The 14610-nt window shown below is 40.1% G+C and overlaps 1 protein-coding gene across 1 annotated transcript in view; it reads right to left on the bottom strand.

Moving 5' to 3' along the window:
* Positions 1–14610, bottom strand: part of NOL8 (nucleolar protein 8) — a 41395-nt gene that overhangs the window by 7545 nt on the left and 19240 nt on the right. Inside the window, exons 12-13 of the mRNA XM_053577662.1 lie at positions 14109–14186; positions 1741–2009 (exon numbers count right to left, since the gene is read on the bottom strand). Coding sequence (XP_053433637.1) covers positions 1741–2009; positions 14109–14186 — 347 coding nt within the window. The remainder of the gene's footprint in view (positions 1–1740; positions 2010–14108; positions 14187–14610) is intronic.

Consider the following 14610-nt stretch of genomic DNA (forward strand, 5'->3'; position numbering starts at 1 on the left):
AAATTTCTCTTTGTTGGGCGGCGCCTGTGGCTCAGTGAGCAGGGCGCCGGCCCCATATACCAAGGGTGGCGGGTTCAAACCCAGCCCCCGCCAAACTGCAACAAAAAAAAATAGCTGGGCGTTGTGGCGGGCTCCTGTAGTCCCAGCTACTCGGGAGGCTGAGGCAGGAGAATCGCCTAAGTCCAGGTGTTGGAGGTTGCTGTGAGCTGTGTGACGCCACGGCACTCTACCGAGGGCAATAAAGTGAAACTCTGTCTCTACAAAAAAAAAAAAAAAAAAAAAAAAAAATTTCTCTTTGTTTTACTAAAAAAAAAAAATGGAGGGTTTATGAAATTAGCTGGAGAAAGTTCTGTTTCATACTCGGGATTCCTTTCTATTTTTTAATTTTTTTTTTATTAAAACATAATTATGTACATTGATGCATTTATGGGGTTCAATGTACTGATTTGATATGCAATGTGAAATGCTTACATCAAACTGATTAACACATCCATTACCTCGCTTATTTATTTGTTGTGGTAAGACATTTATACTCTTCTTTTTTTTTTTTGAGACAGTCTCACTATGTCATCCTTGGTAGAATGCCGTGGCATCACAGCTCACAGCAATCTCAAATTTTTGGGCTTAAGCGATTCTCTTGCCTCAGTCTCCCAAGTTGCTGGGATTATAGGTGCCTGCCACAACACCCGGCCTTTTTTTGGGGGGGGTTGCTGTTTGTTTAGCGGGCTTGGTCTGGATTTAACCCGCCAGGCTGGGTTGTACGTGGCTGGCACCCTATCCACTGAGCTACGGGCTCCACCTATACTCTTTTCTTAATAGTTTTGAAATGTACCATTGCATTATGCACATTAGGTGAGGTCCCCCCATATTTATTTATTTTTTGAGACAGTCTCAAGCTGTTGCCCTAGGTAGAGTGCCATGGCATCATAGCTTATAGCAACCTCCAACTCTTGGGCTCAGGTGATACACTTGCCTCAGTTTCTACTTTTTAGTAGAGACGGGGTCTCCCTTTTGCTCAGGCTAGTCTTGAATTTATGAGCTCAAGCTATCTACCCGCTTCAGCCTCACAGAATCACTATAATTAGCTATGTGTATTCTTCTGAATAGTTATATTCTGCTTTTTATAGTGAACTCCTAGAAAGCTGCATGAATATCTTGAACACTGGGTGGAAAACAGCTTCCTAAGGAACAGGTGGCCCATTTTGGCCTTCAGAGGTAGAGCCCCAGAAAAGAACCCAAAATTGTAGGTGGGGATGTTTATGCTCTTCTCTAGGTTCTGACAAATCTTCAAGGATAACTTTTGAAATAACCAGCATATCAATGACTCAGCACATCTCTATAAAGCCAAGAAGGTTACCTATTACTTCTTTTCTCCTATGATCTAGCATCAGTTTTCTATAAGTCATGGTATCTCTAACTACATATAAGATAACTACTTAAACATATGACTTGGTATACTTCTTTGTGATTGTTTTTACTTAGAAGAAGGGATACTGTACATTATTCTCTGTCTTCTCTTTATATGCCAGCTAACTAGAGGTTAGCTCCCTTAAATGCAAAAATAGTTTTTATCACAGCTTCAGGCACATCAAGTTTATGGTCGTGTAACACTGACTCTCAAACAATTTTTCTATGTAGAAGAAAGAATACTTTATTTAGCTAATGTTAAGTCTGTTCCACTTAACGCAGGCTTAGTTCAAACTGCCTAAAATAAAAAAGGAGAGGAAAAAGAAAAAGTACCTTCTTTAATGTCTTTAGTGTCTGAACCAAAAAAGGAGAATGTGAAGCTAGCAGGCTGCTCAGCTTCACTTGTCATAGTTGCAGAGTCCTTGATTTCCTTAGATTTCTCTCCAACACAATCCTCATTCCATGGAGTGTCTTCTTTTTCATTGGTATCTGTTGTAGCTTGGAATATTTCTTTCAAATCCGTAGCAATGTTATAATATATTTCTTTAGACACTTCAGGTACTTTTTCAGCCACCTCCCTTTTCTTCTTTCGTTTTGCTTTACTGCAATGACATATATAGGCATGTGTACCACAAAGAAACAAGTTACGGAAAATTTCCAGAAATCAGGAGAGGAAAAAACCTTAGATAACTTAGCCAGGCGTCCTCAAACTTTTTAAACAAGGGGCCAATTCACTGTCCCTCAAGACAGTTGGAGGGCCGGACTATAGTTTAAAAAAAAAAAAAAACTATGAACAAATTCCTATGCACATTGCACATATCTTATTATGAAGTAAAAAACCAAAACGGGAACAAATACAATCACACCGCCTCATGTGGCCCACGGGCCGCAGTTTGAGGACCCCTGACTTAGACCGACATATAAAACTCTAATAAATGCAAATTCATGGCAAATAAGCTTTTTTCTTGAACACAAATCTCAAACAGCTGCAAACATTAAATAGGATTCATATTCTTGATCTCTTATCCTCTGAACTACATTTCAGAAATTAGAGATAAGAAATCCACATCAATGGGCCTCAGTTCCCTCATATCCAAAATGAACACATTAAACCAGATGACTCCTAAGATCATTTTAAGTTCTAAATTCTATGAATTTTTTGAAATTGATATGAAAGTAATTAACTGTAATTCAGTTTTAGAAATGAATTATAGGGGATGGTGCCTGTGGCTCAAGGAGTAGGGAGCCCCCATATGCTGGAGATGGCGGGTTCAAACCTGGCCCCAGCCAAAAACTGCAAAAAAAAAAAAAAAAAAAAAAAGAAATGAATTATAAATGTGCTAAGTATCGTCTCTTTTGGAATGAAATTTGTAACAAATTTATTTGTTATACTGTTCTTAGACAAAAGTTACATGGCAATTTCCAAAATTGAGTTTTTAGCTTTTAACTAATAAAAAATTAAGATCTTTTTCCTTTTTTCATTTTTTAGAGGAGGGGTCCTGATGTCTAAAACAGACACTCTGTTGGCCATGCTGCTGGAATGCAGTGGTATGATCATAGTTCACTATACTTTTGAACTCCTGGGCTCAAGTGATCCTCCCACCTCCACCTCCAGAGTAGCTGAGACCACAAGTACATGTCACTACACTCAGCTAATTTTCAAAAATTGTTATTAGAGGTTTGGCGCCTGTGGCTCAAGCGGCTAAGGCGCCAGCCACATACACCTAAGCTGGCAGGTTCGAATCCAGCCCAGGCCCGCCAAACTACAATGGCGGCTGCAACCAAAAAATAGCTGGGCATTGTGGTGGGCGCCTGTCGTCCCAGCTACTTGGGAGGCTGAGGCACAGAATCGCTTAAGCCGAGGAGTTGGAGGTTGCTGTGAGCTGTAATGCCACGGCACTCCACCCAGGGCGACAGCTTGAGGCTCTGTCTCAAAAAAAAAAAAATTGTTATTAGAGATGGGGGTCTTGCTGTGTTGCCCAAACTGGTCTTGAACCCCTGGCCTCATCCTCTCACCTCAGCCTCCCGAGTAGCTGGGATTATAGGCTCAAGTCACCAAGCCCACTTAAAAAAAATCCCTTTCCTCTAAGACCAGGTTGAAGTTTGTAATGTATACTTTATTATTTTAACTAAAAATAACTAACTTTATTTTAACTAAAATAAGTGAAAAGTATATCCTAGGCGGGGTGTGGCAGTTCACGCCTGTAATCCTAGCACTCTGGGAAGCCAAGGCAGGTGGATTGCCTGAGCTCACGAGTTTGAGTCCAGCCTGAACCAGAACAAGACCCCGTCACTGCGGGGGGGGGGGGGGAATGGGTGTTTTTTTTTTTTTTTTTTTCATTAAATAAACCTGGCTAGGTTTTCAGGTAGATATGCCCCTTATGAAACCAAGCTCTATAAAGGATGATAGATATCAAAGTGATTATCATTGAATTACCAAGAGAAATTAAAATTTGTCCAAAATCTGACACTTCTTCCTTGAGAAGGAAGAATTATTCCTCAAGGAATTGCCCATTCCTTGAGCATGAACTGGACTTAGTGACCTCTTTTAATGAACAGAATAAGGCAGATATGGTGGTAGTATGTGACTTTTAAGGTTATGATCATAGCAAAAACTAGAAGGGCCTTAAAAAACCATTTGTAATAGCCTGTGAAATGCTGCAGGTAAGCAATTGTAAAATGTAAGGCAAATACTATTGGAAACTGGAGGAAAGGGGATCTTTGCTATGCAGTGGCAGAAAGCTTAGCAACACTGTTTTCCATATTAATGTGGAAAATAGAAAATATACCCAATTGGCGGCGCCTGTGGCTCAGTGAGTAAGGCACCGGCCCCATATGCCGAGGGTGGTGGGTTCAAGCCCAGCCCCGGCCAAACTGCAACAAAAAAATAGCCGGGCGCCTGTAGTCCCAGCTGCTCGGAGAGGCTGAGGCAAGAGAATCGCCTAAGCCCAAGAGTTAGAGGTTGCTGTGAGCTGTGTGATGCCACGGCACTCTACCGAGGGTGATAAAGTGAGACTCTGTCTCTACAAAAAAAAAAAGAAAATATACCCAATTAACTAGGTGATCTAGCTAAAGAGATTTCCAGGGAAGTGTTGAAGGTAGTTTCTGGTTTCTTCTTAATGCTTACAGTAAAATATGAAAGGAGAGAACAAAACTAAAGGAAGGATTTTTTTTTAAAAAGGAGATAAGACTTCATGTCTTTTTTTTTTGTTTGTTTGTTTTGTAGAGACAGAGTCTCACTTATGGCCCTGGGTGCTGTGCCATGGCATCACACAGCTCACAGCAACCTCCAACTCCTGGGCTTAAGTGATTCTCTTGCCTCATTCTCCCGAGTAGCTGGGACTACAGGCGTCCGCCACAACGCCCGGCTATTTTTTTGGTTGCAATTCAGCCAGGGCCGGGTTTGAACCCGCCACCCTCGGTATATGGGGCTGGCGCCTTACCGACTGAGCCACAGGCGCAGCCCGACTTAATGGTTTTGATGATTCCTAATCCCCAGAAGGCATATGACATAAAATTTAAGAAATGGCTGTTAAGCAAAATCAAATCTATGACACTTTTATTTTATTTTATTCTTTGGAAATGGAGTCTTGCTTGTGCTCAGGCTGATCTCAAACCTATGAGCTCAGGCAATCCACCCGCCTTGGCCTCCCAAGTGCTAGGATTACAGGCATAAGCCACCGCATCCAGCCTCTATGACACTTTTAGAAAAACACAGTCCAAAGTAAGAACTGGCAAACTATAGCCCAGGCTGCTGCCTAGTAACATCTGAACTAAAGTTAAACTTGTTTTTTTTTTCTTTCCCCCACATTTTGAATTGATGGGAGGGGGCGGCAAGTAAATAAAAATTTTATAATATGCAAAAATCATATAAAACACAAATTGTATTGTTCATTAATAGTTTTATTAGATCACAGCCTTGCTCAGTTGTTTGCATATTGTCTATGGCTGCTTTTTGCTATAAATGTAAGAGTAGAGTCATCACATCAGGGACTGTCTGACCTGTAAAGCCTAAAATATTTGCTATCAGGACCTACACAGAAAAATCTATAGACCTAGGTCTAAAAATAAAACTAAATACTTTGTAAAACCCTAGATAGAGCTAAGAATTTTCAACTGTTCAAACAATGTGGCTTCTATAAAGGTTAAACTTCTCATCAGTGTCATCAGAAGCCTAAGGTTAAAAAAGAAAAAAAGGCTTATCTTAATGATTTGTATGATTTTTATTTAATGCAGTGAACCCTAAGACATTTCAAAGATAACCCACAAAAATTTTAAGAGAATTATATTAGCAGAAATACCCAGATAAGGGGTTGGGTATGGTGGCTAAGGCCTGTAATCCTAACACTCTGGGAGGCCGAGGCAGGTAAATTGCCTGAGCTGACTGGTTTGAGACCAGCCTGAGCCAGAGCGAGACCCTGTCTCTAAAAAAAAAATAGCCAAACGTTCTGGTGGGCATCTGTAATTCCAGCTATTTGGGAGGCTGATTTGAGAGTTTGAGGTTGCTATGAGCTGTGATGGCACAGCACTTTACTGAGGTCAAAGTAAGACTCTGTCTCAAAAAACAACAACAACAAAAAACCCATCAGACTGGACAGACAGGTACAGAAATATTCTAAAATGAAGAAGTTTTTGTACTATCAAATTCTACAAGCAAAAAGCAGGCTGAGAGAATTACTCAGCAATACACATGCACTACCATTCAGGAAAAAGAATGACCCACAAGGCAAAGTCAACAGTTCTAATAAAAGAATTTCCAACACCTACCTGTCTAGATTTAGAGCTTTACTATGAACAAGTAGTCTTTCTGTGCCCCTATTTCCCCTCATAAAATAGTGCCTATAGTGGCTATCCTTTGCCTGTTCGACCATTGTATATCAGCAGAAGGGCGGATAACTGCCTTTTTAGTTCACAGGTCCTATCAAAAAGAACTGCACTCAAGGAATAACTGCTATGCCTCATCTGTACCTAGATCTGAGTTGGGGAGTTGGGGAGACAACATCCAAGATTTCAAACTGACTTTATAAAGGGATGAGACCTCTGAGGATTCAAGGGAGGGAGTGAGCATATTCTGCATGTAGCAGGAAGATAAACAATTTGTGGCAAGAAGGCAGGTTATGGTGGTTTTAAAATATGTCTACAAATACTTTGATAGATATTGAGATAGAAAAATATTTCCTCTTTCAAGATGTGGTGCTTAACCGCTCTATCCAAGTATAGATTGCACTAAGTGACCTGTTTCAAGAAAACTGAATGAGGAAGATGGGTCAGCGTGTGACTTCTAACACTAGGTCATAAAATACACTGTGGCTTCCTCCTCCTCTCTTTTTTGGCCACTTAGTCTGAGGAAAGCCAGCTGCCAATTATTAACACACTTAAGCAGCCTTAAGAGGTCCACAAGGTGAAAAACGAGGGCTTCCTATCAATAGCTTACAATGATTGAAAGCAGATCATATAGGCCTGGTCAAGGCTTTGAGGACCAAATCCCAGGAAACAATTTGAGTGTACCCTGACAAGAAACCCTCGCCACAGCCACCTAGTAAAGTGCCTCCCAAATTCTTTTTCTTTGCCTTGAGAAACAGTCTCAATCTACTGCCCAAGCTAGAGTGCCGTGGCTTCAACCTAACTTAGCAATCTCAAACTCCCGGGTTCAGGTGATCCTTCTGCCTCAGCCTCCTAAGTAGCTGGGACTACAGGCACCTGCCACAGCACTCAGCTATTTTTTTTCTATTTTTAGTAGAGATGGGATCTCGCTCTTGCTCAGACTACTCTCAAACTCCTGAGTTCAAGGATACTATTAACTCAGTATTAGAGGCGTGAGCCACCATGCTTGCCCAAAATTCTTGATCCATAGAAACTTTGAGGTAATGTTTGTGGTTTTAAGATAACAAAGTTTTGGGTAATTTGTTATACAGCAATAGATAATAAACCCTAAATATAGATTTTTTAAAATCCCATGTATTTTATAAGATACTCCCTATTTATGAAGTTCAATGTGGATTATCTGAAATAATGTAAAAAAATTCTACATTGAAGGGAATATTAACATTGCTTTTATTTTGGACTAAAATGTGATTCTTTTTCAAAGAAACATTTAATTTTAGAGCTTTTTTTTTTTTAGACAGTCTTACTTTGTCACTCTCAGTAGAGAGCCATGGCATCATAGCTCACAGCAACCTCCAAGTCTCGGGCTCAAATGATTCTCTTGTATTAGCCTCCCAAGTCGCTGGGACAATGGGCACCCACCATAACACCCTATTTTTAGAGACAGGGTCTCATTTTGGCTCAGGCAATCCACCTGCCTCGGCCTCCCAGAGTGTTGGGATTACAGGCGGTGAGCCACTCAACCCAGCCAATTTTGGAACAATTTTAGACTTATAGAAAGTTGCAAAAATAGTAGATTTTGTGCATAACCTTCATCTAGTTTCCCCAATGTAAACATCCTATCTGACTATGAGTCAAACGTTACAACTAAAAGATCACACTGCTACTTTACCATAACTAAACTAACTTGCTATTAACAGTAGGAAAATGAAGCTTTTAAACCAGGTATTACTGGTTTCTCCATATATTTGGTATATTTATCAAACTGATTCCACAGCTATTAGAAATAGAACCTCCTACTACACTAGATTAGTGGGTGGGTTGAGTGGTTGCCCCCCAACAGGTGGGTATGTGAATGTCCTAATTCCTGAAACTTGTGAAGGCTATCTTATTTGGATAAAGGGTCTTACAGAATAATTAAGTTAAGGACCATGGGATGAGAAGATCATCCAGAATTATCCAAGAGGGCTCTAAATGCTATTTTAAGAGTAACAAAGAGGAAAGACAAACAGGAAAGAGGAAGCTATGTGAAGACAGATGACTTCTTCAGTGATGGGAGTGATGTGGCCTCAAGTCAAGTAATACCAAGGACTGATGGCAGTCACTAAAAGATAGGAGAGGCACAAAATGGATTTGTTTCTCTTAATCTACAGAGGGAATACAGCCCTACAACAGCCTTCATTTTGGATTTCTGGGCTCCAGAAATATAAGGAAATAAATTCCTGTGGTTTTAAGTGATCAAATTATAGAGATTTGTTACAGCAGTCACAAGACACTAATACAAACAGAAGGCTTCATATTAGAGTAGGAGCACACATCATTATGTGCACCAGATTCTTCTGTCCAAAAGTAAAACTGACAAGAGTGGTGGATCATGTCCGTAATCCCAGCACTTTGAGAGGCTGAGGTGGGAGTATTGCCTGAGGTCAGGAAATTAAGATCAGCCTGGGCAACATAGGAAGCACCCCCATTCAAAGTAAAATTTAAAAAAAAAAAGTAATACCTCCTTCACCATGTCAATAATTCTAACTCTCACCCTTCAGATCCCTGGTAATCTTAAACCACATACAGTGGGACCAATGGATAGCATATTGGTTACTCTCTGCTTTTTTTTTTTAATTGAGACAGAGTTTCACTTTGTTACCCTAAGTAGAGTGCCATGGCAACATAGCTCACAACAACCTAAAACTCTTGGGCTCAAGTGATTCTCTAGTCTCAGCCTCTCCTAGTAGCTGGGTACCCAGCTATTTTCTTCTTCTTCTTCTTTTTGTTTAGCAAGCCTGGGCTGGCTTGAACCCACCAGCCCTGCTGCATATGGCTGCCGCCCTAACCACTGTGCTATGGGCACCCATCCTATCCTGCCGCACCCACGGCATATAGCCGTAGTGAGGCAGTGCTGTCCGCGTTACAGAACGACGGGAAGGTGGTTTGTGCTCCCCGGAGCTTTGCCCCCAGCGCCCCCAGTATGCACAGCATCAGAAATGTTGCCTAGCATACTCAGTTACCCGCTTAAGTTTAAAGATTGTGGCGTCTACTCATGTGTTTGTCATCCTGTACCAGAAGTCTGTTTGTTCTGATAAATTGTCAATATGTACTTTCCTAAGAATGAGCACAATGCACTACTAATCCAGATAGAGCACAGCCTTGTGAGCTGCTAAACTCAGTGGCACCAACAATGAGCACATAAAGATGTTTTCCCACCAGTAAGCTAAGACGATAAGCTCAAGGACATGAAATACAAATTATCTACATAAGTTACAAAGTCACTGAAACACATCCACCCACCATAAAGTCCTGTTCAGAACATCTTGTTTCACCAATTGTCACGCATAATAAAAATCAATAGGAAAAATAATACTTGTCAAAGAATTTACTCTAAATCAAAATTATAATTATCAATAACAATAAGATCAAATAGTAAATGTAGAATTAGTCAAGCATTAACGTAAAGAAGATGTCAAGCTGTTCTAAAAAGATAATAAGAAACTGAGATAGGAGGAAGCGGGCAAAGTTGACTAATAACCGCCACCCTCCGGAAGCGGAACGTTAAAACATAACAATGCATGATAAATCACACTTGTAAACGCAAAGATAACCCGCACACGTAAGCAAAAAGATTGCATTATGTAAGCTCTGTAAAAATGTATAAATACCAACATGTGTACCCAATAAATTCACAGCTGCTTCCTTCATCACATACTATGTGGCAGTCTGTCATTTTTCCTGCGCCGACCTCTCAACTTTCCTCGTTCCTTCTCCCTGCACCCCCTCGGACTGAAGGCCACCGAAAAGGCTGACCGTTGCAGGTGGCGCCTCGAACAGGGACCTGAAGGACAGGTAATCTTCTCTCTCTTTCTTTCTTTTTCAAGGTTGAGGGCGGCTCTCACCAGGGAGCTGCAGTCCCGCCGGTAAAGGCTGACCGGTTAAGTGTGAGCAATCAGCAGGTACCATGGGGCACGCATTAACCAAGGAAGAAAAAAATCTTGAGTACTATGTTGCAGCGTTTGTTGGCAAAGAACGGGTTCAATGTGTCCCTCAAACGGTTGGAGGAGCTTATACATTTTCTTATTAAGCAAGGTACGGAGGAGCCGTACCAAGACTTTATTTCAAGGCTGGAAGAAGCCATTAACAGAATGCTCCCCCCGTCTGAGGGCACATCACTGTTGCTCAAACAGTTAGAAGCATGCATGGATGCCTCACCAGCTATAGCCCAGGGTATGGCTTATGCTTATGCTGCAGCAATGCAAGGACAGAAATTCAGCGCCTATGTTAAAAATACCTTCAATAAGGGAGGTAAGGGGCCGAGAGCTCCTATTAACACTTGCTATAATTGTGGCAAGCCAGGACATATGCAGAAGGACTGTAAACAGTCCCATGCCAATAAGCCGAGGGGGGAACCGCCCGGCTTATGCCCTCGCTGTAAGAAGGGCAAACACTGGAAAAATGAATGCAAATCAAAATTTCATAAGGATGGAACCCCCTTGAATGGCAAGGGTGACACTGATCCTGAGGATCAGGACGTACAGAGATCAAAAAACTAGCAAAGGGGCATTCTCCCAGCCCGGACCCCAAGGGAGATCATGCTGCGGTGCAGGATGTGTAGCACTCATCTACTTTAAATCCTCAAGCCCCTGAATTTACTATTCATGACCTTTCACAGGGCACTCCTGAGAGCGCAGGTTTAGATCTTGCAAGTGAAAAGGATGTATTATTATCCAAATGGGACGGTGTTACTTTAATCCCCACTGCAGTAAAAGGGCAACTTTTGCCGGGGACAGTTGGAATTATTATTGGGAGAAGTTCAAATTATACTAAAAACTTTGAAGTTATTCCAGGAGTAGTTAACTCAGATTCGGAAAAAACAACGCAGAAGGAGGCGCCAGCAGCTGCTGCAAGATCTCACCCGACGCTTGAAGAAAATGAAAGTACACTCGCCGATAGCAAACAAAACCACCGGGCGCATTTCCACTGGCTCCAAGACAGCTGAAAAAGCCCAGCAGAGAAGGAAGCTGGGGGCCCCCCTGCCCTTCGTGGGGCGGGCCTACCTCCCAAGTGTTACAGCCCCCAGACAGCAACACTGGCAAAATCCCAAGGGTGAGATTTAGAACCTTTATTATTGGCCCTTTGCCACTAGTAATTTGTATAAATAAGAAAAATATTTTTACAAACTGAATCTTTGTCAACGGATAAGATTCTTGCCTTTTAAACCTTCTAATTATCAGTTTAGCTGAGTGAATAGGTGACTTCATGGTAAACTGGGATCCTGTCTGGTGGAAAGTGAGCTTTTGAGAGTAAGAGAAATTAAACAGAAAGGAGAATGACATTGTGTAAAGAAAGAATCTTGTGTGATAAATTTTGTCCTGAAACAGAATAGTTATGTAAGAAAGTAAAAGGCAGGGCAAAAGTTCAAGAAAGTTTAGAATGTTTGTAGATGGTCTGTGCAGGTTAAATGAAACTCATAAAAGAGAATTTATGAAAGAATTTAAAGTGAGTTTTTGAGAGTAAGAGAAATTAAACAGAAAGGAGAATGACATTGTGTAAAGAAAGAATCTTGTGTGATAAATTTTGTCCTGAAACAGAATAGTTATGTAAGAAAGTAAAAGGCAGGGCAAAAGTTCAAGAAAGTTTAGAATGTTTGTAGATGGTCTGTGCAGGTTAAATGAAACTCATAAAAGAGAATTTATGAAAGAATTTACATGTGATCCAGTTAACTATGTATTTCCTTTAAAATCTTTTAACTTGTAAAAATAACTAATTGTATTGCGTCCTTTAATATTCAACATGATAAACAAGTAAATGTTATGTTAATTATAAAAAAACCTTCTTATGTAATGTTACCTGTAAATCTACAAAGCAATCCATAGTATGATAATACAACATTACAAGTATTAAAAACACTTAATGAATTAATTAGACCTAAAAAATTTGTAACAGCTTTAATTTTAGGCATTGCAGCTTTAATTTCTATAATCACTACTTTTGCTGTAACTACTACAGCTTTAGTGCAACAAATACATACAACATACTATGTCAATAGTCTTGGCAATAATATAACTTTAACATTAATGACACAAGCTAATATGGATAATAAGCTTAAAACTAAATTAAATGTGTTAAAAAGGGTAGTCTTAACTTTAGGTCAAAACATTAAGTACATACAACAGAAACTACAAACAAAATGTCACTCAACATTTCAAGCCATTTGCATTACACCTTTACCATATAATGTATCTAACTCATGAAACAAAGTACAAACACATTTTCAAGGTGTCTAGAGAGACAATAATATAACACATAATTTACACAGCTTACAACAAGATATTACAGCCATGAGTCAAGCTCATTTACCAATAACTTCTCTTAACACATTGGCTCAATCTTTAACTAATGGGTTTAAAGCACTCAATCCTCTTAACTGGATCCAGTATATTGTGCTCATAACCATTATTAATTATTTGTTATTTTGTGTTATGTTGTTGTTACCATGTCTCATACGGTGTCTGTTTTCCTCTATTATCTCTATACGCCAAGAAGTCTTTGAACTGCGGTTTAAAAACAAAAAAGGGGGAAATGCCGCACCCACGGCATATAGCCGTAGTGAGGCAGTGCTGTCCGCGTTACAGAACGACGGGAAGGTGGTTTGTGCTCCCCGGAGCTTTGCCCCCAGCGCCCCCAGTATGCACAGCATCAGAAATGTTGCCTAGCATACTCAGTTACCCGCTTAAGTTTAAAGATTGTGGCGTCTACTCATGTGTTTGTCATCCTGTACCAGAAGTCTGTTTGTTCTGATAAATTGTCAATATGTACTTTCCTAAGAATGAGCACAATGCACTACTAATCCAGATAGAGCACAGCCTTGTGAGCTGCTAAACTCAGTGGCACCAACAATGAGCACATAAAGATGTTTTCCCACCAGTAAGCTAAGACGATAAGCTCAAGGACATGAAATACAAATTATCTACATAAGTTACAAAGTCACTGAAACACATCCACCCACCATAAAGTCCTGTTCAGAACATCTTGTTTCACCAATTGTCACGCATAATAAAAATCAATAGGAAAAATAATACTTGTCAAAGAATTTACTCTAAATCAAAATTATAATTATCAATAACAATAAGATCAAATAGTAAATGTAGAATTAGTCAAGCATTAACGTAAAGAAGATGTCAAGCTGTTCTAAAAAGATAATAAGAAACTGAGATAGGAGGAAGCGGGCAAAGTTGACTAATAACCGCCACCCTCCGGAAGCGGAACGTTAAAACATAACAATGCATGATAAATCACACTTGTAAACGCAAAGATAACCCGCACACGTAAGCAAAAAGATTGCATTATGTAAGCTCTGTAAAAATGTATAAATACCAACATGTGTACCCAATAAATTCACAGCTGCTTCCTTCATCACATACTATGTGGCAGTCTGTCATTTTTCCTGCGCCGACCTCTCAACTTTCCTCGTTCCTTCTCCCTACTCCCCCTCGGACTGAAACCCACCGACTGAGCGGCCCGTAGCACTATCCCTGCTTTTTTCTTATTATCTGAAATGAGATTAATTCTTATGATCTTGCTGCTAAAAGAAGTAGCTTGAGGTTCAGCATCTGTACCTCAGTGAGTAGGGTGCCAGCCACATACACAGAGGCTGTGCTTTGAGCTCAGCCCAGGCCTGCTAAACAACAACGACAATTGCAACCAAAAAAAATAAAAAATAGCCGGCGTTGTTGCAGGCACCTGTAATCCCAGCTACTTGGGAGGCTGAGGCAAGAGAATTGCTTAAGCCCAAAGTTTTAGGTTGCTGTGAGCTGTGACGCCATAGCACTCTACCAAGGGCAACATATTGAGACTCTGTCTCAAAAAAAAAAAGTAGCTTTAATTACCTTTCTTTTGGTTGATCCTCTCTTTTTCTTTCATAAGTGGCATGGTCATGTCTTGTTGGATCATAACGTATAATGTCCCTGTTTAAAAAAAGGAGGGCATTAAAGGAAGGCAGTTTGGTTGGAAGAACACTGATACGAAAAACAAATAGTAAATTATACTTCAACACTAGATTCTAATTTTTAGCAAGACAAACATAAACATCAAAGAACAGAATTAGGATCTTATTAGAAACAGTATTTTAAATTGCCTGCTTTAGCAATTTCCTCAATATTTTTAACCCTGGAAGTTATTTTTAAAACATAAAATATATACAGATAAAATGATGTACTATCTGGTATTTGCATAAAATATCTCAATGGGTGAAACAAGTTTCAGACAAAAGTACAGAAAACTGGTGACATGTTGGTGACTATAGAAGCTGGGTGATGGTGTATGGGGTTTCATTACACTAGTCTCTCTACATTACATATGTTTGAAATTTTCCTTAACAGTTACCTTTAT

This window comes from Nycticebus coucang, chromosome 2, assembly GCF_027406575.1.
Source record: "Nycticebus coucang isolate mNycCou1 chromosome 2, mNycCou1.pri, whole genome shotgun sequence".
NCBI classification, from domain to species: Eukaryota; Metazoa; Chordata; class Mammalia; order Primates; family Lorisidae; genus Nycticebus; species Nycticebus coucang.